This window comes from Leuresthes tenuis, unplaced genomic scaffold (assembly GCF_036924035.1).
Source record: "Leuresthes tenuis unplaced genomic scaffold, fLeuTen1.0.hap1 SCAF_7, whole genome shotgun sequence".
Classification (NCBI taxonomy): domain Eukaryota; kingdom Metazoa; phylum Chordata; class Actinopteri; order Atheriniformes; family Atherinopsidae; genus Leuresthes; species Leuresthes tenuis.
In genome coordinates this window covers 18,956,445-18,978,499 of record NW_027325361.1, presented here as the reverse complement: position 1 = coordinate 18,978,499, position 22,055 = coordinate 18,956,445, and the positions used below count along the sequence as shown (strand labels likewise).

Sequence of the window (22,055 nt, the reverse complement as noted above, 5' to 3'; positions counted from 1 at the left end):
AAGAACTGAAATAGAAGTGGGTTATTAAAGTATATAAAGATTAAAAAACAGAGTCGGTGCCCTGAGGCACTCGGCGAGCACTGGGGTCCTTTCAAGACAAGAACGGCACTGAGGAACAGGGAGGGACTGTGCGAAGCCGGCAGTGAACACATGGTGTGTGTTGTGCTGCCCTTCTGTTGCTTGACAATAAAGCCAGCGTACATTATCATATCTATCGGTTGGTGTTAAAGAGATTGCTGCTCTGTCAGAGAGGAGCCGCAGCGAGAAGGCGCAACCATCGCAAATCCAATCAGCTCTCAGGGAAATGAAATGTGACGCAGGTTACAGTTTGTTACAGAAAAGACACAACCTGGTGCAGACGCAGAGGTGGGAGTGAGGTGATCTTACATCTCCTGGCCTGTGAAGTCTGAAATATATTGCGATTTGAACAGCTGACCTGCACATGTCTGAGGCCATGAAGGGAAATCTCATTCTGTGTCTCTCTGCATAATCTGAGGCAGAATCATGACTGGATGAGACTAAAGGTACAACCAAGACTTTCATTACTCTGATATTGTTTTTGGCAGGGGGATGACACGGGAACATATTTCTACATAGAATTTAAACACAGAAGGTGAAAATAAGCTTTAGGTTCAAGGAGGAATTACATAACTGTATGACGGGAGTGAATCCAAGTAAAGTCTCATTTGACTATAAGGCAAATGTTGAGAGAGAAAACTCATGTCAGAGTTGTTGCCCCATTTCTTTCACAGACGCTAATCTGTAGAAATTATTTGGAAAATCAACATTCAAAGTTCAAACACGGGCAATCAACAAGAAATCGTGCACACCCATGTAGTAGCAAAGTTTCTATCCAATCATCTAATCATTTCAATCTAATCATTTTACCACTGGAAGCTCTTTATTGTCGTATGGGAAGTAGCTGGCATTTCAGCCACACAACTCTGCATCCAGGGTGAAGAGTTTAACTGCTTTCACTCTGAAGAGACACAGTTGAGATTTAAATTGTGACTCAGGGTCATGGAAACTCTTTTTTTTTAAAAATGTATTTAGATGAAAAGCAAAGCTGAAAATATGAGCCGACACTGCTGGCGCACACTCAAAGACTCGCACTTTGTACCCAGAACAGAGGAGGATGAGATTAGCGTCCGGCCGTCCAGAAGAAGACAATTACTAAAATTAAATGCCATCGTGATAATTACTTGCAATTAACTGTGGCCTGACTAAGCCAGTGGTTACAATGTGCTTTTCCATTATAATAAGGAGAGTAAACAAAGGAAGAGAGCGACAGCCACACAGGCAGGTCTACATGATAATCCTGTGTGTGTCAGTTGGTCACTCAGCAGAGAGAGAAACGGAGGTGGAGACAGATGGAGATAAGAGGGCAGACAGAGCATGAACACAGAATGAGTGAAAGAACCAGAGGGTCCAAAAAAAATAAAATTACACGGAGCCAACCATGCTCATCTTATCAGAGCAGACTCGTCTTAATGGGACAAAATGTTGCAATCAAAGATAGGAGGTGGGGTAGCACAACCCCTCCAGTTGTCTTTATTACCTGGACTCAAGTAGCAGATGCCCTCCTGGTAGCATCAATGTATTCAGGAAGCAGGAGGAGGCAACAACAATACTGTGACATGCAAATATGGAAAACTCCCATTAGACTGTGGCTAATAAATAAAGCATATGGCATTTTGAAAAGACTGGTGGCTTAAAGGGAACAAACAGACACCATAAGATCACATAGAAAGTACTGTGGCAAAAGTAATTCACATATAAATACACAAAAGCTCATGCTGGACGCTTGGTGAGCTAGTATATAATTAGGTTACATCCACATTTATATGGTTCCCCTTTTAAAAGAGCATTTTCATGCATGTGTTCTAGTGCTGTCTTACAAATAATTTCTGTCCATGATAAGATGCCTCAAAATGCAGATTGGATGTCTATCAACTGATATCACTAAACAGCCAAGCTGTGTGAAACGCTAGAGTGGAAGTTTTAATGATTGTAAGATGCACAGTGATGTGGATTTGGAAGATTCTGCACTGATTCAGTGACAAAACATGTGAATATGATCAATTTTTTGGCAATTTTACAGTTTTGGTGGCACAAAAAAAGGTGTACAGTCACGTCTATATGTTGAATTAAACTGCTAGAAGAATAAGGAAGAAGCTATATTGAAGTTCTCCATGTTGTACACATTTCTGATTTCATGATCTTATTGGAATGCTTAAACTAGATAAGACAGATGCGTTGTGAAATCTGGATCGTAAAAATTAAATACTTTGGTAAAAAAAAAAAAAACTGATACATGGCACCACATTATAAGAAACTTACAGAACACTCAGCACGCTAAAGAGCTCTTGTTTTATTTGCTAGTGACATTTTGAAGGCCAGGTCCTTCTTCAGGCTAATTAGTCCAGTTTATCCTGGCCTGTAATCTGCAACCTCAAGGAACACGGCCAGCGTAACAAAATATTTTAAGCAGGCCTCAGAATCCAATTCATTAAGATGAATCTAGATGCTGGCCCTGTGATGGACTGGTGGCCCATCCAGGGTGTGCCCCGCCCCTCGACCACTTGCAACTGGGATAGGCTCCAGACCCTCCCGCACCCCCGTCCCCGTAACAATTTAGCAAAAAGTTAAGCATTTTGAGATGGAAATGCATGAATGCAGATGTGTACATTTCCACAGGTGTTATACTTTGGTTCCCTGTGAGCATGCAAGCGTGTTAAGTGTCAGCTCAATGTAAATGCTGTCAACAGAGGGTGTACCCAAGGCAAATTGTTGTGAGTGGGATGACCCGGTTTGTTGTGTTCCGGGAGATGCTGATGTACTGCAAAGGTATGTAACATACTCAAGGACAATGTCGACTTTATATATGTACTTTTTTTTTTCTTTTTTGGGATAAAAAGGTTTACACACCAAAGCCTAGGTTTAGGTAATAAAATACTTGGTTAAAGTAGGGAAAGGCAACATGATTTGTTCTTAAACACGCATCTAACTGTACTTAACTGCAAGTTCCTCACAAAGTGACACACCAGACTGCTTTGACTGAGAAATGTACATATGACACGTAACTTTGGCTTCCAGAAATGTAAAAAGCCTTTATGTTTTGCTCAAGACTTTGCTGAATCCAACCAAACTCAGATAACATGGTAAAAACCACAATATCTCCGTGTCACATTGGATTTGATTTAATCATGACTGCTAGCATTGATCTATGTCTAACATGGAATTTCAACTACTGTGTGAGGCTCAAGGTAATAGTCTTTCAAACTGAAAGCTGCTCATATTTACACTCTAGAGAATAAAATGTAAAAACACAGTAATGGAGAGAAAAATGGAGAAAAATGAGGGATGAATTAGGCAAGGATAAAGAAAATGATAAATTGAGTACCTGTGTTTACTAAGAACACTGCAGTGGTAGAGGAGGACTACACTCTGTTTTCTGTGCCTCTTACATGCAGGAATTTCAGCTAGGGGCTATCACACAGAGAATCCCTCTACATGCTGTTGTTGTGCTGTGGTTTAGCGTTGTGGGAGGGTGGGGTGGGGGGTTCAGTAGCCATCCAGTGAAAACTGGTTAAAGCAATCGATTTTTGGATAAAAAGGAGACAACTAGCAGTGGCCAAAAGAGAAGGAGCTAATGATACAATCAACACCTGCAGCCCTTGCTGAGCCCTTTCTTTATCCGTCCACCCATAACAACAGATGTGGATGAGTGACCCCCACTGCCAGCCTCTCTCTCCCACCCCCTGCCCCTCAACATCCCCCCCCTTCCCCCCTCTTGCAGCTATGGTCTTATACTGAAGCCCCCCCCCCTCCCCACGCCATCCTACAGGAAACAGCTATGGAGGCAAAACCTCAGGAAGGTACAGAGGAGGAGACAGCGGGGGTGGGGCTGGGGTGATGGTGGGGTCGGGGTCTTAGATTTGGCTGTTTAACACAAAAGAGGCTGGAATGCAAAGAGTTAATCCGTTCGGGGGTCTCTCTTCCGCAAACAAAGGGACGGACCTCCAGACAAAGGTTGAAGGAGGGGGAGCGCTGGGTGAGGGATAAGGGAGGTTGGTGGCTTTTCTGCCATCTGGAGCTTTTGTTTTGGAGAAGGCTGGAGGTTGAACGGGGGGAGAGGGGGAGCTGCTTGGTGGCGTAGAGGTGGACAGGGGGTGGAGAAGGGACTCCGCCTCCATATCCTCATCATACAGCCGACCCCCCCCCAAACCAAGACAGTGTCCATCAACACGTGATGCATGGCCCAGACAGACACTCTAGGTTGTACCACACTGGAGCCCTGCCCTCCCCGGCCTGGCTAATCATTGGTCTATTCTCCAACTGCTCTCAGACAAACACGCTACGTCATCTCCCACACTACTGTAACATATCAATACAGTCGGAAAACACGGCTTTCCTTTATGCTTCCCGCTTTCACACACATGCAGACACGTAGTGGGCCAGTCTCCCTGACCAGTCTGGTTGGTTCCAGCAGAGGCAAGAGCAAACCAACGCGTATGTTTGCGTATGTCCCTCTGTCAGTAAAACTGGTAGCTATCCAATTGTGAGCTGTCAGGTTGAGAGAAGCCAGGCTCTTTAAGGACCATATTGAACTGTGTCAACAGGCTACACACTCACGACACACACAGGGGCCAGAGAGGATGAATAAATGAAGCCGCATGTTCGGGTTTATTACACTGGGCCAGCCAGGGGGCTTTGGGGATGAGCAGGATAGCATGAATGACAAACAAAGCAGGCCCTGTCAACCTCTTGTCCCCTCTCTTTGCCTCTTGTGATGCCTTGTTGAGGATTCAACCTCCCAGCTTTCCTGCCTGTCGGATTCTTTGTCTACACCAGTTCCAGTTATTCCACTTTTTCTGTCATGCCAGTTTTAATTTCTTTTTGACTTAAAAGTTTTGTATCTCTAAGGGAGACAACCGTGAACGGGAAATCATACATTTGCGTATCATTATTCCCCCTATTTCAGACATGGAGAAAAACAGCTTGTCAAGCCCAAAGCCTGCTGTCCCTGTTCATCCAAACAAATAGAAACATGTCCACTATTTATCTAGCATTAAGGGATCTGACATATTTGTTTGAGGAGGCTGAAAGACAAGAACCCACATCAGAGGGTTGTTACATTTAATGGAGCGCCAGGTTAAACAAAGTCTGTAAATGATAATGATGGAGAGGAGTTTTTCAGACTGTGAGCTGGAGAACTGAAGGGGAGGCCCAAGAGAAGAGAGTTAAGGTAAAAGCACCGTGTGGAGTGAGAGGGACAGACACCTGTCATCCGTCTAAAACAACAGCAAATTTTGTAGCTTTGCCTGTTGATATGGCCTCAGTGGCTTGGAAAACAGTTACAGTAGCAACAGACTAATGAAAGTTGAAAAGGTCTTTTAACCGTTATGATCATATAAAAACTAAATGTCTCTTAACCCTCACTAATCCAGTGTTTGACACAAGGTGTCTTAGTCAGCCATTCCCTGTTATTTTCTGGTATTCACACGCACTTCACGCCCTGATTGGCCAGCTGGGCAGAGGTGATGGAGGACCTTGTCATTGCACCTCTCTTTCCGGCTGTCTTTATTCATCACTTTTTTGTTCAACTATATGTGGTTCCTCATGTGGATCTATTGCCTTAAACAGACGGTGTGGGCTGTTATCACAATTTTTTAACCCCATCGCATCTCCTCACTGTTCCATGATGGCCATACTTGTACTCCACCTGCAAGCGTAGAAATTTGGAATGATCACGAGCCAAATACACATTTTGAGATTTTACACCCCGAACTTCACTTTCTTATGTAACAGTGTGTGCAGAGCATTGGAAGGCAGAGACCAGCACCGTTACTAAGCTGCAATGTAAAGACAAGTGACAGGGACAAAGTAGGAGTCCTCATATTTGCAGTTGACAAGTTCTGATTGTTGTTATCAATCTCTTCTGAGGTCTCACTGAAGGAAAAGTCTCAAACTGAAATCTCATGGGAGGTAAGTCGTTGCAGCAAGACACCAGTCTACATGTGAGTGAGAGCAGAGGGGGTTGCTCTGGGACGCATGGAAGAGCGCTGCACAGCTTGCACACAGAAACTGGAGTTTGTGTTTGAGTTTTTCCAAACTCTGGCAACAAAACGCAGAGCCACGCTTTCTAAAGCTTTCAAAGGCTACCTCTGGGGAAGGGGGACACACTGAAGTTGTGGCTTGCTGTGCGACATATGAACACTCCAGTCAGTGCACTGCACCATGAATGTCATTACATTCTTGCCAAGTATGGGTACAATGGCAAAGATATCTCTGTCAACCAGTATTTTGCATTCAAATAATAATAAAAAAAAATAGGACCAAGGTTGTGCATATGAAAGTACACAATAACTTGCTGCCATCGCAAGAACTTGACTAAGAAACATATTTCCTTGAGTGCAATGAAAAGAGGCACCACTAACAGCTAATTCGGTGCACTTTTCACTGTACAAAACTTGCAACATTTTGAGGTGGGAGACTTGTTAAAGGTTCAGTTGCCACACTTTGTGAATCACTATAATAAGAGGATCTGTCACTGATTTTGACTTTAATTGGACAGTGAACACCTCAGAGAGAGGTTACAAAAACAGCTTAAATAAAAGACCAGGGGAAGTTAGCTCACTTGTCAATCAGAAGTACACCAGGAGATGATGCACTTAGCAGCCCCTGCAATTACTGTCCCTCTCCAGCCTTCACATGCCTTCATTCCTTTAAGAGTACTTCTGCAGCATAAACGTGAGCTGCTGAAAAAAACATCTGTGTGTGTGGTCAAGGAAGGAGAAAAAAGAAAGAGGATCTGTGTATACATACCACCACCATGAGTGTAAAAATCCTGGAGGTTCCCCAAGTGTGATGTTCTTCTCCCATCGGATCTGTGAGAAAGAAGGTGGAAAGAGGAAGAGGGTTGAGGGGAGAAGACAGAGGAGGAGAATGAAAAATTAGACACTGCCACATGTTTTATGCATAAAGTAACCATTTTGCTTAACGTTCCTCCCAACATTAGACTGACAGAGCGACAGTCAGACAGAGAAATAGGCCGGCGAGGAGCACAGCGATCCGCAGTGCAGTGCAGAGATTGTGGATAAGAAACTATGACTGTCTTGAAGCAGCAGTCCTCTCTGCTGCCCTCACAAACCAGCAGAGCTCCTGCCTGTATCTGGACACTGAGATAAGATCCAGTGGCAGATAGCAGACCAACTGCCTGCTTTACACACTCCCACTGACATGACCCGACACACATAAACACACAAAGGTTCAGGGCATATATACAGTCCGAGAGTCTGTGAGAACAGCATGACAGCAGGAAGATTTCTTTATTTTTCTATACGTGGACGATATAGACAAAACAGATACAAGCCCCAGGTTTCTATTAAAGTGTCTATTCTACAGATTTCCCCAGTGCCACTTATAATGATGTGATGTGCTGTGTGTTGTTGTGGGCCTGTTGATTTAATGCTGCTAAAGAGCTGAGTGCTGCACTGTGCAGGAGAGCATAGAGTGGCAAAGTCCTCTCGGGGACGGGAGTGTATTGTGTGTATACTATAAACCTGAGTTGAGTGTGTGTGTGTGTGCTTGTTGCTGAAGGAGGAACAGAGGCTAATTAAGGGAAAAGAGTCCAGGTGATTGTGCTCTCATTAGATGAGCAGGTGTGTGTGTGTGTGTGTGTGCACCTTAAGTCTACCTGGAAGTCCCTTATCTATTGAAACATGCGTGTGTTTTCAGGTGTGTACGAGATTGAGATACAAAACATATTAATCTCTTTAAAAGCACATATGTACAATGTAGTAAAATGGCATTACAGGCTAAATTTATCTTAGTTCTGTTGATCGGCTTGTGTTTTCTGGAAATGCCTGTTGTGCTTCAGCAATGGAAACTTTCTTGTTTTTTTCTGATTTTGATAGCATCCTGCTACATTTTTTTTTCTGTTAATGCTTTTAATGCACTGTTAAAGTGGCAATGATGTTTTCCTCATTTGCTTTAGTTTCATGTCCAGCGCTTGCTTGTGTTGCCCACAGCAGTGAGGTGAAAGGAGAATGTTAAAGATCAGCGGTCACAGTGCAAAAGAAAGAACATGACAAAAAATCAAACTCTGACACACTACCATGGTAATGCAACAAATTCTTCTGTTTGCAGCCTTTACTTAAAGAGACTCTGGGAGATTCAGGATTGATCCCTGTTGTCTGTTCCCAGAAGCCGTACCGAATAGGGAAAAACACCATTAAATTATGATATTCCCTTTGTATGGAATCAAATTCAAAATTGTTGAAATTAAAGAAGCTGATCTCGCTGAATGAGTTTAAACCAGTTTCATGTGACTTCAAGGTAAAAACTTTTTTTAAAATTTTTTCTTATGATTTCATGTTTAATGAAGGTATTCTCAATTCACTTTTGATTTTAAACTTGATATGTTTCTTATGCATCTGTCAAATGCCTGTATGCAGAGATGGAAAAAACACAACCCATGAATGAAACCACTGAGGTACTTAATGTCGCAGGTCTGAGACAACGCTCTTCGTGTGTGTGTGTGTGTCCGTTTGTGTATATGTTGTTTTAATTCTCAGCTATATTTGTGTACCTCTGGCTGCCTGCGACCCAGAGCATCACGCCTTTTCCAGCAGCACAACGATAAAACTTAAATCTCTGGGGGAAGATTCACCCGCAAGGCCTCTGAAATCGTCGAAGCTCGCTGCAGCCCAACTGCTTAATCTCACAGAGCTACACCCCATCCCTACTTCGTATTTCGGGCACCAGCTCCTGGTTGTTGGCAGCTTCCCCGGCTTTCTGCAGCATCCTGCCCCCTGCCTCCCTTCACACTTTGTGCAAAGGCAACCAGACACTGGATTATCATATCTGACTAATTCAACCATGTAAGGTTTGTTTTCTTCTTATTAAGTGTTTCTTTTTCCCTTTTTTTCAGAGTCAAGAACTCCTTTTAAACAATTAAAATGACAGCAGTCATCAGTTGTCTGATTCAGTTGTCTATGTTAAGTTTATTATTTTCCAAACTTTTAAAAGGTGCAGCCCATTTAAGAAAGAAGGTGACATTTTAGGGAACACCTTTCTTGCTGAGAGTTAGATGTGAACAATCATTCTCATGTCTTTGCTCTCTGACTGAAGTTACAACAGCCTTTAAGTTTCAACAGAGATGTGAGGGAAAGACGTTCCACTTAAACAATCCACAATACAAATCTATCAAAGAATTCCACAACTGTATAGATGGCATTTTCTCATCCAAAGAGGCAAAGTGGCTGCTTTTACATGAACTGGGAAACATACAAAGTGGCACTGAAGGAAGTGTTCAGGTCAGGTTTACAGCTGTTTCAGCTGCGTGGCGCTGAAAGCCATCAATGTTGCAGATGCTTCTTTGAATGAACACGGATAAGGAAAGTATCGCTCGATTGTTGAGGGATTTCTAATGCACCTTTTAGCGTTATTCACTTTAGTCGCAGCATTTAATCGGACAGATTTAATCTCATTTCGAGGTAAGTGCTAGATTAACTCAAGAGGCCAGAAGACAAACAAACAAACAAACAAAAAAAAAATCAGGGGCCTCGTCGCAGTGGCTGCTGTGAGACAATGTTTTTGATGACCTGTGTAGATGTCATTAAAAACAACAGGTACGCTTCAGACAGAGGGCAGGGCTGATTTGTGGAGCGGGAGTCCTTATTCAATGCTGTGAAAATTTACTGCGTCTGGCAACTTCACAGTGACAACAAAACTCCAGGAGGGGACTGCTTCTGATTAAAAAAAGAAAGCGTTTGCATATCACCCATATAAAATGCCAACTTTCTATTTACAAACTTAAGTAACCTGCAGACACAACCTGTTTTGCTATTCTAAATGTGAACCTCAGCTTTGCTAACTATAACGCCACATCTATTGAACAGATGTGACGTTATACTCAAAAAACTCAAGTCACAAGTCAAGCCCTGAATGAAAAACTTAGTGAGGAAATATGATTATTAGCTGAAAAATGAAACTTCAAAGAGAAAGTACTGATTTGGTATCTCTGATTGAATCCCTATATAATGCAGAGCATCATTTATTATTACAGTATGTTACTAGTTTGAACTACATTATGCACAAATTTAAAAACAAGCACTGATAAGTCGGAGTGGCTGTCCACTAATTAATGGATTTGAACAAATCTCTCTTGCTTTTCCCTGATCACCCGAATATTCATTCATTGAAATTATGTAGCAGGTTTACAGTAAAAAATAAAAATCCCTATTTTGTGGAGCTTTTAACAGCTCATCTGACAAGTGACTCCGACGACATGCTGCTTTTTGTAAGTACTCAGAAGACATAAAGGGAACTCTGATTAAATCTTTAACGAGTGTAACAAGTAAGTAAAACTGTCACATAAATGTAGTGGAGTAGAGTACCTCAGGTACTCAATCTGTGAGTACAGCACAGTCCTAAGATAAGTTGGTGTGTATATTATGCGTATGCAGCATATATATGTGAGCTCAGGTGGGCGCATCAGTCTCTAACCTGAGCTCATCTAATGACATCACAGAAGAACAATGTCTGAATTAAAGCTGGCTGATGTAGAACTTCCTTTGCTTGCCATTAAAGACCTTTCGTTGTTCTGGAGTGTACTACGCCAAGCTTAAAAAAGCTGATGGGCAGGAGTGTTTTCTGCTGGAGAAGGCCTGGACATAGGACCATTAGCAGGAAGGATGTCCATTAAGGAAAAGGATGCAACACATTAGAGACCTTACCTCTTCAACAGTTCAGGGGCCTAATATGAGGCTAATATGTCAAGCAGACCTGGGACAAATGTTCAGGTTTGTAGTTACAGTCAATTTGGTTTAGCTTGGTAGGTACTGGCTTCTCTTTTCAAATGTCAAAACAGAACATAAACAACAACACATGCTAACATGTTGTTAATATGTTAAACTGCTCTAATTATACAGATTATGATTATAAATTAGAGCTAATACCAAAGGGTGGGTAATCACATTAAGGAGTGTAGCTAAAGCTGTGTTTACGTTTTCCCAAATTAATGAACAGGCAAAAAGATTAGATTGTTTGTGCTGAGCAATTGTAAAGAAAACAAGTCTTGATTCATTAATACCCAAATTTCAACAGTTTCCTAAAGTCCAGCTCCTGACTCATAACAATTGCTCAACAGCTGCTTGAACCCAGGACAACCTGTAATGTGAATTCCATTGCTGCTCATACAATAGAAGGGGAATCACACTCATCCTTTTTGAACAGGAAGTCACATTAAAAGAACTTACCTCTGACAGGAAGGTCTGTGCTGATTTCTGTGCGCCAACATGCAGCAAATACTCATACACGTATAAAGCTAACCTGGAAGACAGGGAGAGAAAAAACAGAAGTCAGTGCTGAGGGTCGCAATCGAGAGGTTCGAGGATTGAACCTCTCGGTTCATCCTGAAAAACTGGTACGTTGAGCGTCTGTCAAAACTTCGGAAACATGCTCGCTCTCTTTCCTCGTCCCTAAATGAGTCACACTTGTTTGATTCCAAGTGGCCCATCAAACAGGAGAGTCCAACATCTGAGGACAATTGGAAGAAATTCACCACAGTTCGTGTGAGAGGGAGCTCAGGTAAACAAGATTTTACAGTATGAAGATCATATACACCGTGAAGGGGTTGTAAATGTGTGATGTAAGGCTGTGCAGCCTGAGCTTAAGAGCTTTCGTGGCATTGGGCCATATCCCTGTGGTTTAAGGGTCTCTGCTGTTGAAGCAGAGGGACTGAAAACCAAACTGTAGACACAGAGGGATACGAACAGGGGGGGGGGGTGAGTAATATTCTCAGACATCACCGCACTGCTTAACGTGTTCCTTGTGTCAGATACGTTTTTACTTCTCTTACATGACACTTAAAGACGGTAAAATGACCAAACGATCCATTTCTTTAAAAATTCTAAAAGGATCTGACAGACATACGACACGATGTTTAATATTAGCTTTTGAATAATTTAAAGTATAAAGTCTAAAACGAACATTTAGTCTCTGGCTTGGTCCAAACAGAACTTAGACATTTTAGCAGTGCTGATTTACAGTGGTGTCTGCTCTTCAGACAAGCCTTTTACATTACAAGGATGCATTTTGATTGGTTTAAAGAGCAAAACTATGACTTTGTGTCGTCATATTTACACTGGATATGGTTGAATGGAGCGCAGCGTGTCATCATTCAGACAAGCTTCATCTACCCCTCAAAGGGTGTCAAGGAGCCGTAGCCCATCTGTGACTGAGAGGTGGGAAAGGATGCCGGTCAATTACATGTCATGTTCATATTTACACGCAATCTTAAGCCCTGTTCACACCTGCCGTTAACATACAACTTGGGTGATCAGATCACAAGACGACAGCTCTAAGTATGTCTGGATTAATCCAAGATGCATTGAGGATTGTTTTGGTATTTTTTTGGCATTATAAGAGGGAAAAAGTAAGAAATGCCTTAAAGTATCTTGTTGTAAACATTCTTTCTTGTAAGCCAGTATTGGCCGTGTTCATTCGCCAGAAGGAGAAACAGATGATTGTTCAAGAACCAACCGCAACTTCTGCAGGAGAAATTACATTTTTGGAAAGATCTCTTCAGGCTGCTTTTGGTCTCTGTAGCAAAATATTTTATGACATTATGCATCATCATAGGCGGAACAATTCGAGTTGCAGGTGAATTGCCAAACACGCATGAAATCCTGGTGTTCTCACATCACGACATGTCTGCCACCTCAAAAGGAAGGGTGAAAAATAATCAATCGAGGACTCAAATCAGCAGTCCACAAGCCATTGTGTGACATCACAGCTGCTACATCTATCTTTTATACACAATTTATGGTCATGACCTAATTGTGAGGGATTATTTCCTTGACCTTGATGCACATTAAAACTTTAAAAAGATCAAATGAAATAATAATAATAGTAAAAGTGAGCACAAAATTTTGAATAAACCAAATTTTCTCACACGCTGTCCAATGCAAGACTTCAAAATGAGTAGTGCATAGCCACAATGAGGGAACACCTGGACAACTAATGTATCTGCGCCCATTCCTGTGTAAAATGGAAATAAGGTACACATAAGACCTGATCGCACATGATCACTGTAGACCAAAGTGGGGACACATTCTACTTTAACTATCCTCTGGTGATGGCATTGTGCACGATGCAACATGCACATTAATGTCATGTATAAACTGAGCTAGTTAACCTAATTTTAACGTGTTTAAACTGGGGACCGAGGGGGACGTGTTACCTGTGAAACTCAGAAACTCTCTCACTGTGAGTTGTAATCACACTGCTGAAATGAGAGGGCACGTACCTGCCCTTTAGACATCAAGTTGAACAAATCAGTCATGGAGAGAGGATCAAGTATCTTTTTATTAATAACACTAACAATTAGACCGCATCAGTGTTCTGTAAAGTTAAAGAAGTCATGGACATTTCTGACAACAGTTTCTAAAACAAAAAAAAAAAAGAATAAAGGAAAAAAAGCACACACTTCCACTTTTACGGCAGAAAAAAAGAATTTAGTGATCTGTTAACCCAAGAGCAAGTTAAAGTGTGGTTGCTAAGCAACAAAACAGTTTGACTCCATAAAATCGTTGCTTCCCACCAAGAGCCAATATGACACATAACCTAATTAAAAACAGCAAATGTGGGGGGTTTTTTTATCTGTTTTGGTAAACCCAATATTACTTGTTAATTTTTGTGCTGAAATGTGCTGAAAGGATCATTTTGCTAACTTTGGACAGAACAAGGCTAGCCCTTTTCTCTTTATCTGCTCTAATGCCCAGCTAATCGAGAGCCTTAAACTTTAACAAAGAGTCCTGAGAGTGAGACCGATCAATCAATCCATTTCACAACAAGAAAGCAAATAAACTAATTTCCCTTTGGCAGAAAATAACCTGATCTATGAAGTCAAACCATCTTTACTTCAGAGAGCAGATTGCACCTTTTCTCAACAGCTGACTCATCTTTGTTACTTGTCACTGCCATTGCCTTATTAACGCTCATCACACGGTAACTAGAGGGGATCCTGACAACTGTAGCTGGCCCAGACTTCAGAGATCTTAAGTCTATCATCCCAAGCAACTCAAATACCATTACTCACACCTAAACAAAACCGGCAGATAAACCCAGACACAAGTGGATCCTTCTCTTTTACCAATTCAGCACAAAAGCAACCTTTTCTCAGCCTATAATGAATCCATAATGAGGTCTGGCCTGGGCCAGAGTTAAACTACTAGATTCCTCCCACAAACATTACAGAATATTGCTTAAATGTCCTCAGGACCATCTGTTGTTACAGCAGATAACCCATATTTCTCACCTGATACCAGACACAACCGTATTACCATCAATTCCACATACTTGCTGTCAACGTGCTATTTAAAATGAGACTTAGTGTCGGACAGAGTTTGGTTTGAGTGTTTATGTAAGCATTTGCCGGGTGGTTGATGTGTTTGTATCGAGGCATCAATCACTATGAGCCCTGGCATAAGATGGTATGAGAGGAGAAGAAGTGAGTAGGAGCAGAGTGCTTGTCCATAAATGTTTAATACTGAGCTCAAATGGAGCGACTGTCCTTTTATCATCATGCGAAAGTTACCAGTGTTGTGTTCAGGAACATGTCTGTCACATCTAATTACGTGTTGTATGGCAATCTGTGTAACAAAGTTTTACTTTTCAGGTCTAGTTTTGTTTAACTGTGCTTCGTAATATAATCATCTGAAAAAAATGCAATAAAATTAAGTCACTACCACTCCCAGAGTGACTATCTTTATTATAAGAACTGGGTCAAATATTAGTCATATGATTAAATACTCTTATTATTCACATGTGCAGCAAGCCGTCATCAGGAAGTCAGATCGCTCAGCAGGCACCAGGAGAGAACCTCGGCGTTCGTGTAGCTCACACAAGTTCATTTGAATTTGTCAAAATCAGCTTCTCTCTTCTCCCAAAGTGTGGATTATAGACGTATACCAGAGGGTACATAGATAAAAAACATAACTTTCTTTTACTGGAGTTTATACGCTGCAGAATGATCTGACTGTAAATGCAATATCTGTGCCATGTTTACACCTGGCCTGAAAATGCTGCTGATCTCATTTCACACAGAAGATCTTCGGACAGCATCTCAGTTTGGTCATGCAGCTCTTTTCCGGCAGTAAAACTAAGATATTAGCCCTGACTACAAGGCTAATATCGAGATCGTTGCTGATCTCGATGTTTCTGCTAGCAGCTAAATGTGTAGTTAAATTTTGCGTTTTGTCCTGCCACAACAGTTTACATGCGCTAGAGGCAAACTATTATGCAAGCGATTGGCAGACAATTCCTCTGTTCGGTGGCGTTATCAGAGAATAGTGGCGTGATATGTGTTCAGTGCCTACAGAGAAAAGGTGCTAAATGCTTGTCTTTGTTGTTTTTTTGTGATATTATAATGTAACGTGGTCTGGCTTTTGGGTCATTCACTGTAATGTTACGACACATTGGGCTGTGTTTCAATGGGCTACATGTGTCTGGACGGTTCAGGGGGCAGCAAAGCGGGGGTGGGGGTGGTACCCTTGCGTAACGTATAAAAATGAGGCCCGCTTTGCTGAGTGACACACCCAGCAGCAGGCCAAAGCTCCAATACGCCCCTTCTGTGCTGTACAGGATCGCACAGAGAGTCCCATGAGCGCTGCAGCAATGAAATTTTCATGGCAGAGCCTGGCGTGATCTGAGGGGCTCTGTGCACTGGCGATGGGCACCTGCACTGGCTGCGATGCATTATTTAAAAACACTCATTCAGGCTTCAGGGCACACCTTTTGTTACTCTGTCAGAACCAGTAACTGTTACATGGCTGAGAAGAAGTTTTTATGCGAGCCAATGACAAGGTTTTTGAGGAAGGATGGGTAAATACAGCGATGGGAGGATGTACCGTACTGTAGGTGTGTTAGAGGAAAACCAAGGGTCGGTGCCTGAGTTCTGAACTGCTTCCCTGTGACCCCTGCACTACTTCCATATGTCATTCAGGAATAAAAAAAAATTAGATTGCTTACAAGACACACCACAAGCAGCTTTCTCATCATCTCACATTCCCTGCACTCTCTCTGATGACGTCCACAGGTGAAGTCTAACAGAGGAATATGCCGATGCAAATATTATATGACCAGAAGCAGGAGATCGGCCTGAGTGGGGGGATGATCATTTGACCTGTGGTTGACTGGATATCAAGGCCCATCATATCAGCCTACTGTAGTGTGTAAGTTGAAATTTGACCTTAAAAAAAGCCACGAAGTCAAACAGAAATACAGAAGTCTGTCACTCCTGCTCCTTCAGCGACAAGATCACTTGCACCAGCTTTTACACCACCCAGCAGTTAGGCAGGAGTGTAGTGGTGGGGGGAGAAAAAAGAAATCTCCTACACCATTTGTGATCTTCCCCCCTTCTTCTGGCCCTACTTTTATGCAAGAAAACTAGTACTTTGCTTCACTTATAGGCATCAAGGATATCTCCCCCACTGTCTCGTCCCCAGGAAACACACCTGACATTTAGCCCCAGGCTGTTCCAGCCAGCCTTCCCTTTCCTTCACTCGCCTCCAGAGACGAGGGCATCCCAGCTAAGTTTAGCCAGCTAAAGCACAGACAGTTAGCAAATTAACTTTCATGTCTTCATCTGAATAATTCAGCAGTGATAGCGGTGTCAGGGTGAGGTAAGGTATGCACGAAGGAAGTGATGGAGGACTGAGCTGGGCCGGTTACTGCATTAGTAAGAGAGGGATAAAGACATATAACATCTCTAATTTATATTCAGTGGTGCACTGAGTGCAACGCAAATCCTAACAGGAAATAAAATGCACGTTTTTATTTCCTAAATATCAAATATTTATCAACATCCCATAAAAGCAGCGTGGATGTGACACTGTGCTGGTGAATGAGTGTGAATCAGGTGATGCATCACTTGGAGGTGAATGAGAGGCTGTTTGAGACACCTGCGATACTGTAAAGCTGTTTCACTAAAGCTTATTCCCATTGCACACACCATTTTTGTTTGCTTGGCTTTGTTATGGCAGCTCCTTTGTCAAAACAAATCAGTGTCAATGAGCATGTAAACATGGATGGCTTTAGCCATGGGTTAATCCGCATATTGTCACACATGCGCATAAAGGTATCTGCATTCACACAACACAGATAAACACTCCATGCTCCTCTCATACTCACTGTACCAGCGACCAGTTTGACTCTGCAATGTCACAAACTTTAAAAGAGTCGCCTCTGGCCTGCGTGTGCTTTTCATTGTTAAAAGACATCCACAGGTTAACGTGGCAGAGGAGAGACTTCTAAATATTTGGGATGAGAGATAATGGTGACGAACTTTACTCATCAGTCAATGAGGAGAGCAATGATGCAACCTGCCACGAAACAATTAGTCCAAACTTTGTTTTCGATTATCACTTGACATTCACGTCATCACCATCCATGCAGATGCTTTTGTCCCTATGCTAATGAGAAGAAAATAAAACCACTTCGGAGTTGTGCTCTGTGTTACCAAACCGATTAACAATTTCAGGCACGTAGCTTCAATATTTATACTGCCTCTTTTATTTCAAGTGAGAAGACTAACAAATTTGTGCGGATGCCCCAAAAGCAGCTGACGACAGGCAGCATTAATTGACTGTTGACATATCTGAAAGAGAGCACAGTCAGCCAAAGGGTGCTGGGGGTAAATCAAGGGTTTCTTTACTTTTAGAGCAGTGTTACTGCCTGTGTTCGTGCGCAGTTCTTTATGCTCCCTTCAAAAGCCCAGAATGCAGATGGCAGAGCCATCTGTGTAGAATCAAAACCATGCATTCAGACTTGAAGATCCCCATTAAATGGCATGTAAATACATGGGAGGAGCCAGAGGAGGGGCGGAGGATGTAAAGAAACTCGTGTTCAAAACAAACTGATTAACTTTACTCTTGAAGTTCTCTTCCCAAACGAATCTAGCATCACTTGAAATGACACACCAACACAGTGTAAACAAACAGAGTATGACTGAAGCAAACGCAGAGAGCAAAATTCTTTTAGGAACTGAAAAGACAGCCTTTTAAAAAATGGGATGTTTGATCACGCCGCTTAACAAGACATTTTATGAATGGCACCTTTAATTAAGATACTGGATTAATCAGCGCACATTTCAAAAAGGTTCCAGTCACTACATGATAATGAGACATTAATATTGAAGCAGCTATATTTATTCATTTATTTTTTTTTTACTACATATCCAAATTAACAGAATAATGAAAAATGTGAGAACGTTAATTAATTTCTTTGGTTGCAAGGGCGTCACATCTACCTCTACCTTTCTCATCATTATTAGCCTGTTTTCTCTTCACAAAAAGTCTCATCACAATAACGTTTCTCAAGGATCTGCAAACATTATTCGCACTCCCGCTACCTGTGATCTGAAGACAGCGAGGCCAGGCTGCTGAATTCCACTTGTGGCGAGGCCTTGGTTGTGCAGAGGAATCCACGTACGTGAGTGTTTGTGTGCTCATTTGTGTCACACTATTTTTTCTGAACAAACACGTAAGACTCAAGCCTTGGTTTCAAGGGGAATAATAACACACACTCTACACACAAAGCTCTGCGCACAGCTTTACAAACACACTTCAATGCACAATTGAGCTTGTATACTGGAACATTTTGTACACTAACCGTGAGATCTACAGTATGTAACTGAGGCGTTCAGTACTACAAACGCACGAGGATGTGCTGCTCTGGTGAAAAGCAGCTGCTGGTTCTTGGGCTGTAACTTTCAGAGTCTTCCGGTGCACACCTGCACACAGCAAGCTACCTGCAGCATGGCACCAACTGCACAGACCTCACAAGGCAAAGCTGAAAATAAAGCCGGGTTTTCCTAAGGTGCAAAAGAAACGCTGACCGCACATATTGTATGTCATTTGCCTTCTTTGGGTGTTAACTGAGACAAAGAGAGGAGTATATTTCAGTTGTTCAAATATTCCAAGAATGAAGTTAAATAGCTGAGAGATCCAAATAAAGATGACATCAGAAAATAAAGCCTGTATCCCCCGTTGTCTTTTATCTATTTGCTTTTTTTTTATTATGTATGTAACACCCATTAATGATTATTTTCCTCTACAACTTCCTCCTTGTAGCAGTGATGCTCCGGTGTAACTCTCATGCCCTGCCCACAGCCTTATCATCCGACTGCTTTCAGTCCCACACAGAAAACCCTGCTATTGACAAATCAAACGTTTCTCACGCATGTTAGTTTCCACTCTTCCTCGACAATCTAACTGCGATATAGCATCACTTATTCAACAAGAAAAGAACACGATAAAGCAGACTCACACATCAGCGGAGTGAAGGTCCATCAATACCAATGTACTGTAAATCTGCTTTGCTTTGATAGGCTGTAATATTAGTATTTTGAGTTTCCTTTCGTGGTCTGATTTCATTCCAATTTCATTTCATGAAACCAAGAGAGAGAAAATACATGATTAATATGTAGTTTATTTATCTGAGGAAGCACATGACGTGACAATCAATCCTCCCAGCGCTGTGATGCCCCAGTGTGTGACTGAGTCTGCTTTAATAAGATACAAGTCCATCCGGGGCGCCCTCTTTTCATTAGCTGAATATGTTAAGAGTTATATGAATATGTAAATATGAATATGAGCTAATTCAGCGATGCATTGAAGCAGCTGTTGTCAGCTCAACATTTACAAGGGAACATGTGTTAGCACTGCAGGTCAGGTTAGGGTGACAAGACAGGTGAGGGGAAAGGGCAAGGCCCCAGTAATGTGTGGACAGTATCTATAGGGCCATCATACACATGCGCACACACACACACACACACAAACAAAACTAAATGCACAAGTTAAGAGAAGAAGACTTTCTTTAAACTTGTGTGGGGGTTCTGATTAATAAGGGATGGATATAATCGCAAATAAAAACTACAGAATCAACAAATACAGGATGTTTTTATTTTTCAGAAGCAGCCTTAACACAGAAGCATTCATCATTTCCAGCTCCCAAAAGACTTGTAGTTCTTATGAGTTAAATTATTAATCCTCCTCCTACGCTATCATTTGATATACATGCTGCCTCTGCACTGATTTTACTCCCAATGACACATGGAACATAATCCACAGTCCCCGAACAAGCAAGTGCAACCAAAAACTGTCTAAAGACATAGCATTTAAATAATATATTGCTCTCGGCGTACTGTAAATAAACCAATGACGCTGAGACTCGCAAACAGGTGTAAAAGCAGCCTAACGGCTGCTGATGGTTCATTTGCAATATCAAAGCATCATATGCCGGTTCAGAGGTCGCCCAGCCTGCTGTTCATGAAACCACATGGGACTGTTTTCGTTTAGGATTCACCCCTTTCACTTCAACACACACGAAAACAGTCCCGCTCAGATTCCCAACAAAATGATGTGAATTCAAAGTGAAATCAAACGCTCCCCGCACCAGATGTGCGCAAAGTCGTATTCGAGGAAGCTTACTCTAAGCACACAAGAGAAGCGTCTCTAGAAAGCTTAATCAATTGAAAACGACACACAGCAGTGGATAAAAAAATAAATACTAGATTCCCCTAACGAAATTCTGTTTCTATTACAGATGAGGTGCTGTGGAACCGCTCGGTCACTCAGGACTTGACAATGTTTTTAGATTACAAAAGCATCGCAGCAGGGATCCCTGCTCACTCCTGTAACCTCACACTGTTTAATGCGTAAAAATAGCAAATGATGATAAAAGCCTGCTCTGATCCAAAGAAGGTCCAACTGCACTCCAACACTGAAGAAGAGCGGTGTCAGGGGCAGTCGTTACTATATGGGAACTGTAATATTTTAAAGTTACATATATTCAAGCAAAAGCAGAATTGACCATCAAGTCAGTTTACGTAGAGAGAGGGAGGGGGAGTATAGGTTTAAAATAAAGAACCCCACTGAAACACAGAGCAGAGATTTTTTTTTTCAGCGTCATTTGATCTAAAATATTTGCAGTGTAACATTTCTCCGCTTTGGACAAAGCTTTGGACGAACTCGAGCTCTGCAATAAAAACAGCGAAATGTTCGTGGCAGCGTGACTCTGCTTCATGAAGGAGCAAAAGTTTAGCACCGCTGTGTGTCTGCTGAATGGGACAAAACTTTTCCCCTCATCGCCTGCAAGTGATTGCGCCCCGGCTTTACGCATCAGAACGGACGGCAAGCGGGCCAGAGCCAAGACGCCCGATTAAATATCCAAATACAAAACAGAAATTCATTCAAGCTTCCGGCGGCTCCATCTCTGAAAGTTTCGCGGAGACACCCGAGCAGTCTTTTGTGAATGCCACGGACACATGCTTTACCTAAATATGATGCGGCTTCAACTTTTAATACTGCAGAGGCGTGCGCAATGTAGTATCCAAAAAATAAAACGCAATTTCGGTCTCAGAAAGGTTGCGCCAACTTAAAAGAGGTGTGCCCGCGTAGTACAAACAATATCATGTGGATAACCTGTGCAAAACCACAGTCCAGCGATATGTTTCTTAAAAGAAAAAAGTTTAAGGGACGCACCTCTAAGGTGGTCGGATGGGTTGGGGAGACGGCACGGAGGAGCGCACCTACAGTGCACTCCTTTTAAATTACAGCACCTAGTTTAGAAAGTTGTACTCCCCTCCTCTCTCCCCTCGCCTTCATGATAAGCAGGTAAACTCTTACAATATAACGCATAATTCACTTACTTTTCTCTCGCTTGGCTATCGGAAGGGACGACAGCTCCTTTACCTTTGGCGTACATGCTGAATTCTGTTTTAAGACTTTTGCCCCACTCAACACCTGTCAAAGAAAGCAGCCAGGAAAACGCTCCATCTCCATAGCTACCCCTTTAGTGTTTTTCCTCCCCCCCTTCTCCTCCTCCTCCCCCCTTCTCCTCCTCCTCCCTCCTCCTTCCCTCTCTTCTCCCTCCCTCTCTTTCTCTTCTTGGTTTTTTTTTTTTTTTTTTTTTTTTTTTTTTTTTTACATCTCCAACATTGGCCACAAATCAGGCACAGTTTCTATTGGGGGGACTTGAAACCGTCC

General features: G+C 42.2%; 2 protein-coding genes across 3 annotated transcripts in view; one reads left to right on the top strand and one right to left on the bottom strand.

Moving 5' to 3' along the window:
- The window catches only part of ssbp4 (single stranded DNA binding protein 4), an 86,056-nt gene extending 64,182 nt beyond the window's left edge, over positions 1 to 21,874 (bottom strand). For both annotated transcript variants that reach the window (XM_072389703.1, XM_072389702.1), the window contains exons 1-3: positions 21,719 to 21,874; positions 11,265 to 11,337; positions 6,829 to 6,890 (exon numbers count right to left, since the gene is read on the bottom strand). In XM_072389703.1, coding sequence (XP_072245804.1) covers positions 6,829 to 6,890; positions 11,265 to 11,337; positions 21,719 to 21,774 — 191 coding nt within the window. In that variant the 5' untranslated portion in view covers positions 21,775 to 21,874. The remainder of the gene's footprint in view (positions 1 to 6,828; positions 6,891 to 11,264; positions 11,338 to 21,718) is intronic.
- The window catches only part of edem3 (ER degradation enhancer, mannosidase alpha-like 3), a 461,179-nt gene that overhangs the window by 273,301 nt on the left and 165,823 nt on the right, over positions 1 to 22,055 (top strand). The gene's annotated exons all lie outside the window — the stretch shown is intronic.